At 36.9% G+C, this 17,353-nt stretch overlaps 1 protein-coding gene across 6 annotated transcripts in view; it reads left to right on the plus strand.

The window, feature by feature from the left end:
* Positions 1-12,873, plus strand: part of TFDP1 (transcription factor Dp-1) — a 47,642-nt gene extending 34,769 nt beyond the window's left edge. For 5 of the 6 annotated variants that reach the window (XM_049834094.1, XM_049834092.1, XM_049834093.1 and 2 more), the window contains 7 exons: positions 1,339-1,504; positions 1,700-1,846; positions 4,714-4,782; positions 6,138-6,289; positions 7,073-7,239; positions 7,846-7,927; positions 12,305-12,873. In XM_049834094.1, the coding sequence (XP_049690051.1) occupies positions 1,339-1,504; positions 1,700-1,846; positions 4,714-4,782; positions 6,138-6,289; positions 7,073-7,239; positions 7,846-7,927; positions 12,305-12,452 (931 nt within the window). In that variant the 3' untranslated portion in view covers positions 12,453-12,873. The remainder of the gene's footprint in view (positions 1-1,338; positions 1,505-1,699; positions 1,847-4,713; positions 4,783-6,137; positions 6,290-7,072; positions 7,240-7,845; positions 7,928-12,304) is intronic. The other variant, XM_049834096.1, reaches the window with a different exon arrangement.
* The last annotated feature ends 4,480 nt before the right edge of the window (positions 12,874-17,353 follow it).

The following is a 17,353-nucleotide window of genomic DNA, read 5'->3' on the forward strand; positions in this document are numbered from 1 at the left end:
AGCAAAATAAAAGTTACAAAGGATTAATGAATTGTTTGGAACTTTTGTTCTAAATATGTGTGTACTCTTCAGGCTAGCAGTGCGGGAGAGAGCCTGTTTACCTTTCTATCAAGAGCACTTCATCATTAAAGTTTATTGTATTAAAATTGGGAACAGTCACAGAAGAACGAATACCCCCCTCATTTGTTGTAAAAGGAATTAGAATGTTTTCTGTAAACTGTGACAGATATTCTCACTTTACTTACATTTAGTGAATTTAGTTCCTAAAAGGACACAGGAATTCATCTGACTTGATTCAGTTTTTAATTTGGCATTTCTGTTTTGCTGGTGTATTTTCAAAAAAATACAGTATATTTCAGATTGAACAAGTGTATCCTGAAGTATCATTTGAAAGAAGAATATAGTCCTTTATTGGGAAAAAGTATTAGATAGAATGAATGCATTCTTTTGGTGTCTTTTCTCATGCAAGCTTGTTTTTAAGGGTCTCTTGTTAAATGTATTTGCTTTAAGACTAAATTTATCATCAGTGTCTTGTTACACATAAATAGATTTCTACTTTGGAATTATACAGTGAAAGGAGCTGTAGAGATTGGAGAGGTTCCATTGCTGATACTTATTTTGTTGGTACTTGCATTTTTCCTCAAGTTACAAGGAACTTTAAAAAATACGCAGAAAACTGCTCTGGTTTTTGTGTCTTGTAACATTGAAGTTTTCATAGCAACTTCATATACTGTATAACTTCAAATCTGTGATTCAGTAATAGTGTAACGTTTAGTGAGTTCAACCAATATTAGACTTCATCTGTTCAGTCAGTATTGGACTTACATGGAAAATGCTCAATCAGTCTAATTTTTTGTGGTCAAACTAGATGGGCTATTGAAATTTTAAAGAACAAAAAACCCCAAAAAATCCCCAAACAAAAAAAACCCCACAAACAAAAAAAAACCCACAAACAAAAGGACAAAGTTATCTCCTGTAATACACTTTTCATATTTTAGCATTTATCCCCCTATCCCTTCTTGTCTTGGAAGATTGGAAGGTTTTCATTATTGACTTCTTCAAGGAATATCCCTGTTGTTAACTTATCTGCTACTGGAGCTAGCGGAGTTGCCAAAAGAATGAATTTGTACTGTGTTTCAGCATCAAGATATTGGAATTGTTAATTATTGTAAATTGTAGGGGGAAAAAAAATTACAGGAAAAAATGTTGGGAAGGGGTGAGAAGCAGAATAAAAGGGAAGGCTTGTTTTTTTACAGCAGTGTGCCTGTATTTGAAAAAGAGACATTAAATATTCCAGAGTTCAAATCTTCTTAAAATATATATTATACGTATATTTAGGAAGCGGAACAAAAAAGGAGAGAAGAATGGCAAGGGTTTACGTCATTTCTCTATGAAGGTTTGTGAGAAGGTACAAAGAAAAGGAACCACCTCATACAATGAGGTGGCAGACGAGTTGGTTGCAGAATTCAGTACCACTGATAATCACATTTCACCAAATGAATCAGTAAGTATATGGGAGGTGAATTACATGTGAACTGAATGGGGGAAGAGAAATTTCTTTTGAGCCTTTTGTATTTCTTTTCCTACTACTAAATGAAACAGTTCAGACATTACCTGAGTTTACCTGTTTACTGTAATATATGTATTTTCAAATATTTTTGTCACAGGAATGTTTTTGATTAATGCACTATGTCTACAGCAGGCTTATGACCAGAAGAATATTAGACGACGTGTCTATGATGCCTTAAATGTCCTTATGGCCATGAACATTATCTCTAAGGAGAAGAAGGAAATCAAATGGATCGGTCTACCTACTAACTCGGCTCAGGAATGTCAGAATTTAGAGGTATATGTATTAAGAAGTTCACAATGGCTTTGTGTCTGAGTAAATGTTTGCAGCTTTAATATGTTTTGATACAGTACGTGCATGTGATCTTCTGAGATAGCAAGGTAGAATAGTGTAGTCCTTTTTGACTCTTTATTTTATTTGTATTTACAAAACACACATTTAAACTTCCAGATTGCTTAAATATATTTTTTTAATTCTTCTATGTCAAAAATACAGCTGTGTCACAGTTTTCACAGTATATGTGAAATGGTTCTGAGTGGAAGTTAATCAAGCTGAAAGATTAACGTGTATTTCCAACATTCCAGTAGTGTTGTGCAAGCATCAGGAAGATTGTTTTCTCCAGATGCCAGGCAAATAATACATCTGTGATGAGAGATGTTGCATGTAGATCAGTATATATGTGCATTGCTGCTGCTTTGTTGCTGCAGGTCTTATGTATTTCTGACATTTGTCTTACATGAACGTCAGACTTTTTTACTGCATGTCTTGGGTAAGAAGTAAAATGTTTTATACTGAAAGGCATTCGTAAGTTCTGGCAGGATTTTTTTTTTAGGACCCTGAGATTTGCAGGATAATAAAGTTACCGAGGTTTACTGAAGTCAATTCACTTTATCAGAATAGAATGAGACTTTGTATTTATTCTTAATAAGTCTAAATTCCTTTCAGCAGGACTGAAAGATCAGTGTAGAAGCTGACAAATTAAAAAAAAAAAAAAAGTTTTGGAATCTATCTGAGGGCTAATTCTATGGAGATTTTTGTTTGATACTGATAATTCATTTTTCAGTTAGTACTGTAATTGCTATCTAGATGAAGAAAATATAGGGTATCTAATCAATATGAGTTTTATTTAAGTATTTATCATCCCAAGTGAAAATTATTAGTTAAGGTAAGAGAGTGGTAATTGGGGCATAAATAGTAGGGTGAGTATGGAAGGTGAAGTGGTTTGAAAATGACAGTCCTGTGTGCTGAATAGGGAACCAGCTAGCTGGAGGGATTTTAAAAGTAGATCTCTTTAGATCTGTCTTCCAAAGTAGGGCATTGCCAGTAATGAATGTAATGCTGGAGTAAAAGAAAAAGAAGTGTTGCTAATTCAGCTGGGATTGGTGTTATGATTGATAATGTCCTAGAGAAGAGTAGGATAATATTAGTACTGAAGTACTAATTTGACTTATTTTCTAATGCTAAATTACGAGACTGGTCCTACCTTCCCACCCTTGCACCTTTTTTTTTTTTTTTTTTTTTTTTATAAATAACATCATGCCTTTTTGTAGTTTTTTTCCAACTGTGTACACACACAAACAGAAAACGGCACTCATGTCGATTTTTAACTCCAGTCATTTTCTTTTTAGTGGCATATTTTAAGGACCTAAGAGCAAAAGTTGATGTTCAGGCCAGTGATCTGTCTGTCCAGTATCTTGCCTGACAGTAGCCTTTACCTGGGAAGGAGTATAAGATTAGAGAAAGTATTTAGTGATTTGTTCTCCTGTAATTTCTGGTTCAGGCATAACCTGAGGCAGATACAGTATCCTTCTATTTAATAGCCCTCAGTTAATTTTTGTTCCACAAATTTTTACTTTGTACAAAGTTTGCTTTTAATATTGAGTCATTTGTGGCAGTGAGTTTCAGGTGCATTAGAAGCTTCTTATGAAATACCTTTTGTTTGGTTTTGAACATACTATATTTAGTTGATACCTGGTTTTTGTTTGGTTTTTTTTTTTGATTGGAAGTGATGGTGACTTGGTCATTCCTTCTTCACTTTCTCCATCCAATTCATGGTTTTATAAGTATCACCCATGTTCTCCCCCATTATTTCATTCTCCTTTCTTTAGAGTCCTAGTTTATTCATTATTCCCTTGTATGGAATCTGTTCTGTACCATTGATTATCCTGATTGCTCTTTTGTATGGTCTTTTTGAAATAGGAACACCAGGCCTAGAGAATTCAAGATGTAAACGTTCTGGTTCTTACACTGATGTAGTGATATTTTCTGTGTTGTTATCTGTTCCTTGCCTAATAATTCATATTTTTGGCTGCTGTGGTGTTGAGCTGGTGGGGTTTGTAGGTACTGTAATTTAAGATCTCTACTGAATATAATTTTATTTCTAAAATATGCATGGATGGGGTTATGTTTTCTCACACATACCACATTACATTTACCAAAAACAATTTTGATTTTGTAATCACTCAATGCTACAAGATACTTCAAGTGTGCTTTATGACAAGCTCTCTTTACTGTGCCAGGTAACCGAGCATTGTCAGCAGATTCTGTCACCTTGCTGTTCATCCCATTATTCTGATCCTCTATAGTTTGAATAACAGTCTGTAAATTAAGTCCTTGCGGGAATCTGCTAGTGAACTTCCTCCACTGAGAAAACTGTTTATTTCCTACCATTTTGTCTCCTATATTTTATGTTATTCAGTATGTATTTAATACTGTGAGGACTTCACCTTAGGCTCCATAGCAGCTTCATTTCTTTAAGCATCTTTAATCGATCTTCTCCAATACCTCCCATATCAGTAGGCTACATCAAGTAGATCCTTCTGGTCTACATGTTCTTTGTCTCCTTGAGAGAATTGGATAATTCTTTGAGGCATAACTTCTGTTGCAAAGATGTTTTTACCCTCTCCCTGGTATGTTGTACTTTATTCCCAGTGTTCTAATTCTGTTCTTTGTTACAGTTTCCATCAGTAGTACTAATGTGAGTCTTGATAGTTAGATCTCTAAATTATCTGCAGAACCTTAATGATTGACATCATGTGTCCTACCTCTGGTTCTCTAGTATTGAAATGATTTTAGGGGGAGAAAATGTTGATATAAAATGCTACTTAAATGCAACAAACTAACCATCCTTTTTCTGTCTTAAGGTGGAGAAACAGAGAAGACTTGAAAGAATAAAGCAAAAACAGTCTCAACTACAAGAACTCATTCTACAGGTACAGTCAAGGTACTCTTGTCTATAGGGCAAGGTAACTTATATCTGTATTCCTGTTGTTTTATCCCATTGAGGGATTGTAAACTTCTAAGAAAACCAGAGGTGAATTTCAGGACTGGGTGTATGCAGTTTTAATTTAGCACTGTAGTTTACCTGGGACCATGCTGTTGACCATTGCTATTGGAGAAGCCAGCAACTTTCCATCAGTTACGATGAATTCTTTGGCAGTTTCAAGTATGTTTAAACAGGATTTATGCTGACAGGAGCTGTAATTCATACTGTACCTTCTGAATTTTCCAGTTCAGTTCTTGAATCCAGAATGTTTTTCTGTGTTAGAGTCCATAGGCAAAATTATGTGACTGTAGACGTCGTCTCTCATAATGCTCTGTGTCTTGCCTTTCTGGGATGTTGCTGCCCCTGCTGTGTTAAATGGCTTAACTGCTGTGAAACAGTTGCTGAACTCCTTCCCAGGTTTCTCCTAGTACACTGGGGGAAGCAGTAGTCTATCCCCTAAGTCACTGTGCTGCTGGTTCACCGGAATGTTGCCCTTAGTAGTTGCATTACTAACGCAGTAGGAATGAGAATCTCAGGGAGGGTGTGCAGAAAGAAGGTATAGACAACTGTGGGACAGCAATCTCAACAGCTGACTGACTTTTATCAGTCTCTGTGTTGGCTTTGGATTTTGTTTTTAATTCCTTTTTATTTCATTTGATTCCATGATCAGAAAAATACTTATTCTTAGTTTGGTGGCTTACTGTAAGATTTATAACTTTGAGTTTCAATAGTTAACTTGAGGTTTTAGTTCTTACAATTGCTAATCTTTAAAATATGAACATTCCATTCTGAAAAGCAGTTTTGGTAAGATGTGAGAGTAAAGTCACTAATCTTAGCTGAGTAATTCAGAAGCCTACTGTCAGACATTCAAATCTCAAATGTTTTTTAGCATATAATTTCAGGAAAAGTACAGTATTAATCATTCAGCTGTTCTCATGGAGTGCAGTAGCTAGCAGGGAGTAGTAAACAGAGTGGAAGTAGGATTCTGTATGAAAATTCCTTTTTCCTATCATTGTTATATCTTCATTCTGTCAAGGATCTGTCCAAGGAACTGTCCTGATGTACTTATTTAGAACGTGCATTTTTTTTTTCCTCAGTTAAGTTTTACTGTGTTGTATTTTTCAATAGTATTATTTGAGTCTTTTCTTGCATCTTAACATGCAGTAATATAGTGAACACTCTCTGTCCTGTTCTGCAGTTACATGCTGCAACCATTGCTGGTATTCTTTATCTGAGGGATTTTTTTGTTAACAGGATCTTAAAGGTTTAATTCATACTTTCACATACTATTGCTTTTTCTAGCAAATTGCCTTCAAGAACCTCGTTCAGCGAAACCGTCAAGCAGAACAACAGGCAAATCGACCGCCACCGTCCAATTCTGTCATCCATTTGCCATTTATCATTGTGAACACCAGCAAGAAGACAGTGATTGACTGCAGTATTTCAAATGACAAGTGAGTTAACAGAGTTTTCTGTCTGGCTTTTGGTACAGCTATGAGGTTTATGTCCACGCTAAAGTATTTGTCTAGGTCTGTTGAAAATTAAATACAAATGAATTTACTTACGCCTTTTGTAGATTGAGAACATGAGTTTCAGGCAGGTAAAACTTAGTCGTGTTGAATAGAAACAAGAGTTTTATAGAGCTTTTCATTAAATAGAATAATTGCATTCACATTTAAAAACTTACTTAAGACTTACTGTCTAGAGATGTTAGAAGCAAAATAAGGCAGCTCTGCTGAAGTTTGATATCATACTTTACCAAGTAGTGTTTTCCTTTGGCTTTAACACGGTGAAATGCAGCCAAGCAGAATTGAAAATGGATGTTGCTTTCAGAACTGCTGTTCTCTACTTTTGGTTCAAAAAGCTAGGTTTTTCATCTGCTAAATAAAAGCTGAACGTAGCAGTGGTTTCTCCTTGTACTATTAGCTTACTAGAAAAGCTTAAAAACATGAAAAAAAATTACACAGTGGGCAGAGGAGTGGGAGTAAAGAAAAAACTATCAAACGTGCAAAATGTTTAATTAAAACTCTGTATCTGTTAAACCCATTAATGATTTATGTAGTGTGTTTAATTACAGTTTTAGTAGCTTGCTATCAAATACATAAATCTTGAAAAATGTGATTACTTAATGTGATGTGTCGCTAACACTGTGTTAAGCTTTTGAATTGCTGCAATTCCTGAAACTTAAAAGGTAGTTAAGGTCATTGAAGCTAATTGAGACATTTTTTCCTCTCCAGGTTTGAATATCTATTTAATTTTGACAATACTTTTGAAATTCATGATGATATAGAAGTACTAAAACGAATGGGTATGGCTTGTGGCCTAGAATCTGGAAGCTGTTCAGCAGAGGACCTAAAAATTGCAAGGAGTTTGGTTCCTAAAGCTCTGGAACCATATGTGACAGGTTAGTTAACTCCCAAGAAGAATCGATTTGTTTTCCTCCTTAATACAAGACTCAAGGAAAAAGCATGAAAATAGCCAAGATCAGTTAATTTCCACTGATTTGTGGTGAAGATTTCTAACAGGTTCTCAAATATATGCTTTTCAGTGTACCTTAGGGAACAAATAACAGCAATTCATGGAGAATGGGCTGTTGCTCTTCACAGAACCACATTTTGCATTATACCATACAAGTAGATATTTGCAGTGTGTAATTCTTTTAAGAGGACAGTATTTATAGTTGATTCTTCTGCAAAGGTAAAAGGTAGTAAGAGCAAACATGATCATGGCTTCATTTTATATTGTTTTATCATTTTCATTATATAAGAATACTGAAGACATCTGACTTAATTACTTCAAAATAAAATGTTTTTTTAATGTATTTTGAAATTTTGCTGTTGCACTGGCTGCTTGGTTTTTAATTATGCTATTTTGGATATAGTACGTCAACACATTTTGTTGTTTTGGTTGCAAGACTCCTTTTCTGGGCTTTAAAAGGATTAAGCGTTTCCACTGAATTCAGTGAGTGTGTTTTGAAGTATTCTTGAAATACATATTGTTTGTTTTACAGAAATGGCTCAGGGATCAATCAGCAGTGTGTATGTCACATCTTCATCAGGTTCTGCATCAAATGGCACAAGATTTTCAGCCAGGTGAGATGAAATGAACAATCAGTTTTTGAAATCTGATCATCAAAGAAACTTAATTAGAGATTAAATACTTCATGAAACAAGTTCTGTTTTGATTAAGTGTGGTGTGGATATGTATTTAAGTTTATTCTCCAACATCACTTCTACTTGAGTAGTGGTGGTACTTAGCAGTGTCATTAAAGAAATCTTTTCCTGTATAGTGGAAAAGAAATTGATTAGACTAATGTTAATGTTGAATGTATTATTTTTGTTTAGTTTTGAGTTTGTGACAAGAAAACAGGTACTTCCCTAAAGATATACGGGTAAGGTTCTCCCTTGGTCATTAGTGTCTAACTTAAAAAAGATTTTGGTCTTTGGGTTTTAAACAGCATCAGAAGCTGGTTGAGTGGTAAACTGTAACTTGCATTTAACGTTGTGTGGACATACAACAGTTCTGAACTTAACTATTCTTTTTCTCTTGCTATGTAAGACACTTTTCCTTATGTGGTCACTACTCGCTAGTTTCTTGCTATTACATTAATCAAAAATAAGTCCTTCTGTGAGCTCTACTACATTGTAAAATGAGTCAAGTATCATTGAAATGTTTAAAATTGTTAACAAATACTCAAATTGAGCAAGCTGATTAGCTGAACAAATTATCTGCAAAAATGTTCATTTTCTACCAGTTGTTTCTGTTGTGTCCAGAAACTTAGCCTTATGTGAAAACTGTTGAACGTGTAATGCAACTAAACCAATCTGGGCAATTTTAGAATTGCAGAATGGTTTGGGTTGGAAGGGATCTTCAGAGGTCTGCCATGGGCAAGGGCATCTTTCATTAGATCAGGTTGCTCAAAGCTCCATCCAAGCTGACCTCGAACACTTCTGTATATCCAATCTACCTTCTTTCTGTTTAAAACCATTGCCCCTTGTCTGTCGCTGCAGGCCCTGGTAAAACCTATTTCTCCACATTTCTCAGAAGCTCCCTTTAAGTACTAAAAGGCTGCTATAAGGTTTCCCTGGAGCGTTCTCTTCTCCAGGCTGAACAACCCCAACTCTCTCAGCCTTTCCTCGCAGGAGAGGTGTTCCAACCCTTTGATCATTTTCGTGGCCCTACTCTGGACCCGCTCCAGCAGGTCCATGTCTGTCTTATGCTGGGGCCCCCAGAGCTGGACGCAGAACTGCAGGTGTGGTCTCGTGAGAGTGGAGTAGAGGGGCAGAATCTCCTCCCTTGGCCTGCTGGCCATGCTGCTTTTGATGCAGCCCAGGATGCAGTTGGCTTTCTGGCCTGCAAGAGCACATTGTCAGGTCATGTCCAATTTTTTGTCCAACGGTATTCCCCAGTCCTCCTCCACAGGGCTGCTCTCAATCCATTCATCCCCCAGTTGGTACTGGTAATGGGACTGCCCTGACCCATGTGCAGGACCTTGCATTTGCCCTTGTTGACCTTGATGAGGTTTATATGGGCCCATGTCTCAAGCCTGCCAAAGTCCCTCTGGATGGCATCCCTTCCCTCCAGCGTATCAACTGCACCACTCGGCTGGATGTCATCCACAACTTACTGGGGGTGCACTCAATCCCACTGCTTGTCATTAATGAAGATATTAAGTAGTACTGTTTCCAGTACAGACCCTTGAGGGACACCACTTGTTACTGGTTTCCATTTGGACATTGAGATATTGACTAAATCTTTGGTCGTGGCCATCCAGCCAGTTTCTTAGCCATCAAATAGTCCATCCATCAAACTCATACCTCTCCAACTTAGAGGCAAGAAGGTTGTGGGGGACTACCAAAGGCCTTCCAGAAGCCCATATAGATGACTTCTGTAGCTCTTCCCTTGTTCATTGTTCTCCATCGTAGAAGGCCACTAAATTAGTCAGGCACAGTTTGTCCTTGGTGAAGCCATGTTGGCTGTCCCTAATTGCCTCCCTGTCTTCCATATGCTTCAGCATAACTTCCAGGAGGATTTTAGCAGGCACTGAGGGTGAAGCTGGAGAGGAAAGGGCAAGTTCTAGATTACTTTGGCTCTTTCCACAACAGTGATTGTTCTATGTCAGAATCACTGGTAGGCTCTGCCTTGTAAATTATTTGGAGAAATTGCTATACCATTGAAATTCTTAAGGAAGTCCTAATTTTTAGGACATTTAAGCCATTTATGTTTAAAGGCAAAAATCCTGTATTGGTGGGATTTCTTTATACAAGGAAATACAGCTTTATTCTTGTTTTCTGAAGACAGTCTTCTGGTAGCTTTTTCTTACCCATCTGCCTTCCGCCAGACTTGGAAGGAGGTCCTTCTAAAGATACAGTATCTAGCTTACTTTAAAAGGCTAAAGCAATTAAATTTTTAAAACTTTTCTTTAAAAAACAAAACAAAACACATTTTTGTAGATGATAGACTTACTTGAATGAAAAGCAAAAAAAAAAAGGGGATGGGGGGGAATAATTTGCAAGGGAAACAGTTTTAAGCTCAGGGATGTGCAGCACTAGCAATGGTGTGGAGCATGGTTTATGCTCCAGTCTGTTCCTGCTGCCCAAAAAAGTGTGGAGAATTCTGCCTGTTCTTTGCTAGGGAACTGAAGCTTGAGTGAGAATACTGCCAAAATATCTTTAGAGGAGCAGAACTTGCACGGTACATAATATCTCCTGTTTACGCTAAGGTTCCTTCTGTGATAATGAGCACGGTGTTAGTGAAAAAGAACCCATGTATTTCTAAGACTTTGGAATTTGAATAGGCCACTATTAGCCAGAGGCCAGTAGAAAACCAGAAGCTGACTGTGGTTCGTTATCTTGGTGAGAAGCCACTTCTGTTTCTTAGGAGGTTGGAAAAGGGGAGTGACAAATTATGTTTAATTATAGTACATACATAAATATTCATGGCAATAAGAAACTACAAGATGCGTAGCTTTTCTGGTACCAAAAATAGCTGCTGACGCAAATAAAGGGTGTAAATTTATTTATCAAGCTCTCTAAAGAAAGTTTGCAGAAGAATGAGGATGCTGCTACCAATTCATTCCAGTTTCTTTGTCTTAGTAGGATACGCAGGTTATGAAATCCAGTTCCATTTTTATCAAAAAGAGGGGAGACAGGTTTTTGGGTTTGTAATTTCAAAGTTCACAGGAACACAAGAATAATCTTTTTTTTTCTTTTTCTTTGTTTCTGAAACTGGTTCTGCAGATAATTATGGAGAACCAGTTATAAGTCATCTGACTACAGCTAGACAGCTATCTTGGTATCTTCCTTTTGAATAAGTGTGCAGAACAGCAGAAACTCTTGAAAGTGTCTTACTGGGTATGTTTTCCTTGTGAGCTTCTAGGGTGTGCCCCTGCAATTTCGTGCTGTGTGATGATAGACTATTGAATTAGCTCCATACAGCAACAGTGTGCGTGATTGATGATGTGCAGTAGCTGCATTAAAAAATGACTAGCAAACATATTTGAAAGCAATTTTTTGATGATGAATGTCTTTCAAGTTGGAGATACTATTTCTGTGATATTTAGAAAAACATTTTGTCAAGAATTTCTGACTTAAGTTTAATAGTTTATCAGACTATTGAGAAAAACAATAAAAAAGATTGGCAAATTAGCAGGTAATAATGGAGGCAGGAATGTTCTGGCTCTGTTAAAATAAAATACTTCTGAATAAAGTTAATTCATCTAGGAACAAGACATTTCAGACTGTATCTACAGTATGCGTGTGTATTTTGGTGGAAAAAGAACACATTCAAGTAAGAAAGTGGATACTCTCCAAATCTACTTCCTGATCCAGGAGGTGGATTTTCAGTTTAGGGGTATTCTTAGAGGGGGAAAAATATAAGATGCTGAAGAGGTTATTTGTTTTTTGTTTGTGTTTTTTGTTGTTTTTTGTTTTTCTTTAAACTGAAAAAAAAAAAGCATAATGAGAAGAAAACAATTTCAAGTTAAAAATACAGCACATGCAGCAATGACAGTTTGCCATGTAATAACAAGGAATTAAGGAGAAGCTATTAATTCCTCGATTTTCCAAGTCTTTGAATCAAGATTAGTGCTTCTGAAAGGCATGATTCACTTGTGATGCAAGTGTCCAGTGCTACATAAAAATATCAAAGGGCTTAGATACCTGTGTGGCCTCAACACTAAAGGTACTTCAGAAGAAACCTGGAAAGCATACTTACAAGGTGTCTATGAAAGGATTTAATCTTTATATTAAACCTAAAGGTAGAAACATAATAAGAACCATTTCAAAATTACTTCAACTGTTTCTGCTCTTGAGAAACAACTTAGACATATATTAAACACAGTTTTAGAAAGTAGCAGTGGCAGATTCATTAAAGGAGTGGAATAGATAGATGATTATATTTAAGAGCACAGTAAACTGGGAAAAATTATTGAGCAATGCCAACTGGCCTCTTTTTTTTCTTCCCCCCAGTGACTTTTCCAATGGTGGAGATGGGATGTTGGCTACAAGTTCCAATGGATCTCAGTACAGTGGCTCCAGAGTTGAAACGCCAGTTTCTTATGTTGGGGATGATGATGACGACGATGACGATTTTAATGAAAATGATGATGACGACTGATGCCCTTTGCTTGTAGACTATTTTTTGTTAAAATTCAGCAAGCTTCAGGAATAAATTGTTCTAGGGAGAAGTGTCTCAAATTAATTTGCCCCATCCCTCAAGGAAAATATTGGTAAGCAGTTTTGAGTTTAGAAATTGCACCTCTGATAAGCAAACAAGGATTGTTTTATGTAGGATATTTTTAAATGTGGTGTGGATGTGTGTTTTTGATACCAGTGTGTTAATGCAGAGCCTTTATTTACTCTTGTTTTAGGGGGTTTTGGTTTGTTGGTTGTTTTTTGTTTGGGGTTTTTTTTTTGTTGTTTTTTTTTTTTTACTTGAAGGAAAATGGATTTTGCCCCAAATGTTCTTGCGAAGTTTGCTAAAGAAAATGTAGACACATCATTGAGAAATAAAATGCTGTCCTTCTGTGGAAAATGAATACACTGAATGGCAATTTATTTGGAGTGTATTTTGATTATGCCACTTTTTGAGGGATAGTGAGCTAATGTAGTAGTGTTTTTTGTTAATCACGCAGTGTCCAAAGAACCAAACAAGAAAGATACGTCCTACTTTTTTACATGTTAAAATTCCAGAAATGTTGTTGTGAACTTATTTTCCCTTAAATTATATCTAACATAATGATTCCATCAAGTTTATATACTTTTCACTGTATGTTGGGACATATGCATTACAAAGTTTTTGGCAAATGTTTACTGCCAGTTGGTGCAGCTATATAAAATGTCTTGAAGGTTTGGAATGATTTATTGCTTATGGTAAAATTTGCCTGATTTCTTACAGGCAGACTTTGGAAACTTTTTATTATATAGTTGTTTACATACTTATAAGTCTATCATATAAAGACATGTACTGAAACAAATGTTTGTATTTGTTTCATAAGCATCTTCCTGTAATCTATTATAAAGTTGAAATTAAATATAGAGAATGTTTTAAGTTTTTTAACTCAAAATTTGTCAATCATTTTTAATAGTTCATTTTTATAAAAGGAATTTCAGGGCAGGTGGTAGTCTTTTTAAATTTATTCACAAACAATTAACTGCACAAATACTGTCAGCTGCCTATTCTAAGACAGTAGTCTTTTTATTGAAACACAAATAAACTTTTCTGTAATATTTTATGGAATATAAAGAGACTATAATTGTTTGACTTGTTTAACCTTGGCACTGTTAGTTTTTATTAATAAAACGCGCATGGGCATTTTTAACAAGCTCTGTGGTTTTTCTAATTTTAGGATTATTTTAGAACATTTCACTTCCTCTCGTCACAAAACCTAGAATTAACTGTCTCAGGATACTGCATCTACACTACAGAGGGCCCAGATTTTTCGCTTTGATTTAGTAATTTGTCCTTACAGCTCTTGGTAACTGATGATGCACAAAGCACTATCTGACCCTGTATACTCTCTTCTTTCATGTCTCCTTATTTCAATCATGTCACTCCTCAGCATGTCAAGCCAATCTTAGTACTCCAATCCAGCTTCTCTGTTTAAAATCCCACACTTACTGTCCTAACTTTTCACCCCATATTCCTCAATCCTGGCTTTCCGTCATACATTCCCATGTCCTCAAAACAGGTTTTCATCTGCTTTCCATGTACTTTCCACCTGAAACTTTTTTGTTAGATCGCATCCTCTGCTCTCACCTGAAAGTGCACAGGTTACTGAACTGGCTCAGTCACTCTGCAGTCTGCTGTCAGGGTCAGGATTATTTGCTTCCACAAACTCCAGGGAGTTGCTGCAAAGACAACTTGCAGTCTAATAACTGCTCTGTCTGTGGTAAGGGCTCCTGGATGCACTTAAACCCTGTAGTAAATATGAAGTGTGCTATGTGGTTTTTTTCTCTGAGGGATTGTGCCTTGACAAATCTTCTGTGGTTAAGGGGATGTGGGTGCTTACAGCAGAGCAGTTGATAGGCAGTGAATGTTTTCTAATTGTATCAAACCTTGTTGTAATACGAGCAAACAAAGCAAATTCCTTAATTTTATGGGCCTGGGAAAACCATTGGGGGGAGGCTAATTGAATGCTTTGCTTTTCACTGAAGATGTCATTCTTTGCAGTGTTAATGCTAGAAGCGAGGTTTTTGTCACGGTTGAGTCAGCTGATTCAAATTATCTTTGCTGTTGAATGGCAGTTTTATTTGCAGAGTCGAACAATAGTTATCAAGGAACTTTTGACAGTCCAAGGAGATTATTCCAGTTTTCCCTTACATACTAAATCTTCAGAGTACGATCCAGGATTTGCCTGCAAAGAGTGAGTACAGGGATGTTAGGTAAGGAAGGCTGAAAGCATCTGACAGTTTCCTTTTGGTTCTTAGCAGTGGAATAGACCTCAGATGAGACAAGGTCAAAGGTGGGAGTGAAAGTGTGGCAAAACATACATTTCAAAAGCCGTTACTTTGCATGCTTTTGGTTGCTGATGAATCTCTGAAATGGAATTTGAGAGCTTAAACAAACAGCATTGTAGTGGTTTGGGGGAGTGAATCTATGTTATATTTATGGTTGGACTTAATAATCTTAAAGTTCTTTTCCAACCTAAATGATTCTATAATTCTATATTACCTTTGTTTCAGGAGAGCTTTCTAGTAAAGGCAACTATCAATAACAAGAGAAAGTCTATTGACTTTTTAATTACTTGCTAGATTTCAGGTCATAGTGTTAAGGTGAGGGGGGGCGGGAGGGAGGGAGAGACCAATGGTGAGGGAGGAGGTGGAAATGAGGAAAGGAGACTTGGAGGAGGAGGGAACCAGAAAAGAAAGAACAGATTGAAACTTAGAGTCTTTACAGAGGGGCATAAAAAGAGAAGAAGGTGCAAGTTGGGAAGAAGTAATGTAAAAACAAGAGAAGACTAGTCAAGGACTACAAAAAAGACTAGTAGAAACTTGATTTAAAAAAAAAAAAGGTGGAGAAATGCGTAGAACAGATGAAATAATGCCAGGCCTGGCATGAAAAGAACTAGAAAGTGAGAGAGAACTTTATATGGTTCTGATCTCTGAAAGGGTGGTACCATGCATACAGATGGAAAAGGAAGATCAAGAGCAGGAATAGAACGTAAGAGGAAATCATGGACAGGAGGTAGAAACTAGAATTCAGTTGAAGAAAGATTAAGTGATGGTAAAGGTAATGAGAATGGTAGTAAGGACTCAGTTTGGGGAAAAACATGACACGGAAGGGATGTACTGTTACTCCTTTAATTTGTCAGCACTTTTTTGTGACCTGAAGAAGAGGAAAAGTTGCAAAGTTTGTATTTACATCTCTGAAATGGTCCTGCAGATAAATCGTGGGAACAGTGTGCATCTTTTACTGTTTTTCTAAAGTGATACTGAGCTTTGAAAGACTTATCTCTCTATTTTGACACATATAACAAGTTAAGAAGGATTTCTTGAACTGTTTCAAAAGTAAACTGTTTTGTTTTTCCTGTAGGAATTTGCTTCTCTTAACTAAAGAAAAGCAATTATGACTGTGGAAATTTTTTCTTTTTTAATCTTACTTTAGTGAAGGGCAACAGTTGCAGAGAAGAAAAAATAAATGATGCTGATAGGTTACTGGCCCTTGAAGATGACCGTTTATCAAATTGTTCATGGAAGAAGGTAACCGTCACAAGATAAATCTCTTCATTTCTTTATCAGTGAATACATGGGTTGTAAAATCTTCACATTAATGGCAAATCTGAAAATTTGATGCTGCTTTAATATAAAAAGGGCAAAAGGGGGGAAACAAAAAAAGCATTGATGTAATACTACTGGAATGATCATCAGTAGAAAGGAGAGTATATACTGGTTTTCCCAGATGGTTCATTGTTTCCTGTAGGGACTTCCTTTCTCTTGTCTGCTTATGAGAAGAGTAGTAGGCTATTTTTCTTGACCACTACATCGAGTTAACAACTTTCAGCCCTTCTCAGATCTGTCTGCTTCCAGAAAGTTGTGACCATTAACACGCACACTTTATTGTTAGAGCCTTGCTTTACCTGAATTTTCATTCATTTATCAGGAAAAGCAAAGACAAGCCAGCACAGTGAGAGCAGGAACTTTGCATGTCATTATTTTCTAAATTTGGGGGTTAGAGATTTTCCCAAGGTTTTTCTTGGTCTCTTGATTCCTTCTTGAGCTTCCATGGATTCTGATGGGTTACCAAGTTACCCAGGGAGCAGTTGCTGTATGAGGAGAGGCTGAGGGAGAGCGGCTTGTTCAGCCTGAAGAAGAGGTGGCCTCAAGAGACCTAATGGCAACCTTCCAGTACTGCAAGAAGGTTGTTGCAAAGATGGAGTCAGTTCACAGTGGTGCATGGTGGGAGGATGAGAGACAACACACACACAGGCTGAAATAAGAGCGTTTCTGACTGGGTTTAAGGAAGAACTTAGGATGGTCAAGCGGTGGAACAGGTTGCCCAGAGAGGCTGTGCTGACTCCATCCTTAGGGTTTTCAACATGAGACAGGGTAGAAGCCCTGAGCAATGTAGAGTCTGACCTCATGACTGGCCATGCTTTGAACACGGATCGGACTAGAGACAACCTCAGGTGCCTTCCAGCCTGAATTACCGTATGGATGCCATAAGAGAGAGGAAAACAAAAAACATGTTAGCAAATATCATAAATCGGTATCATGAACAGACCAACAAGTGAGTCATCTGGCTTGCCTGCGTACCGAAGACTCAGCAGAAAAAGAATGGAACCTCAGCTCATCTTCAGAAGCCATCAAATTTACCAAACTCCTATGATGGAAAAGGTAATTAGATGAGTGGGTAAAAGTGAAGACTGGCTTCCTTTAAGATGGGGTTTCTAAGAAGCAGAAATAGAGCTGATGCTGAGAGCAGAATGAAGAAGGGCAACAACCGAAATGCAGGGGTGATTCCTGCTTCCAACATTTGGTTACGCTGGCAATTCTCATCTGGCATGATGATGATTGTCA

This window comes from Accipiter gentilis, chromosome 31 (assembly GCF_929443795.1).
Source record: "Accipiter gentilis chromosome 31, bAccGen1.1, whole genome shotgun sequence".
In the NCBI taxonomy this organism is placed as follows: Eukaryota; Metazoa; Chordata; class Aves; order Accipitriformes; family Accipitridae; genus Astur; species Astur gentilis.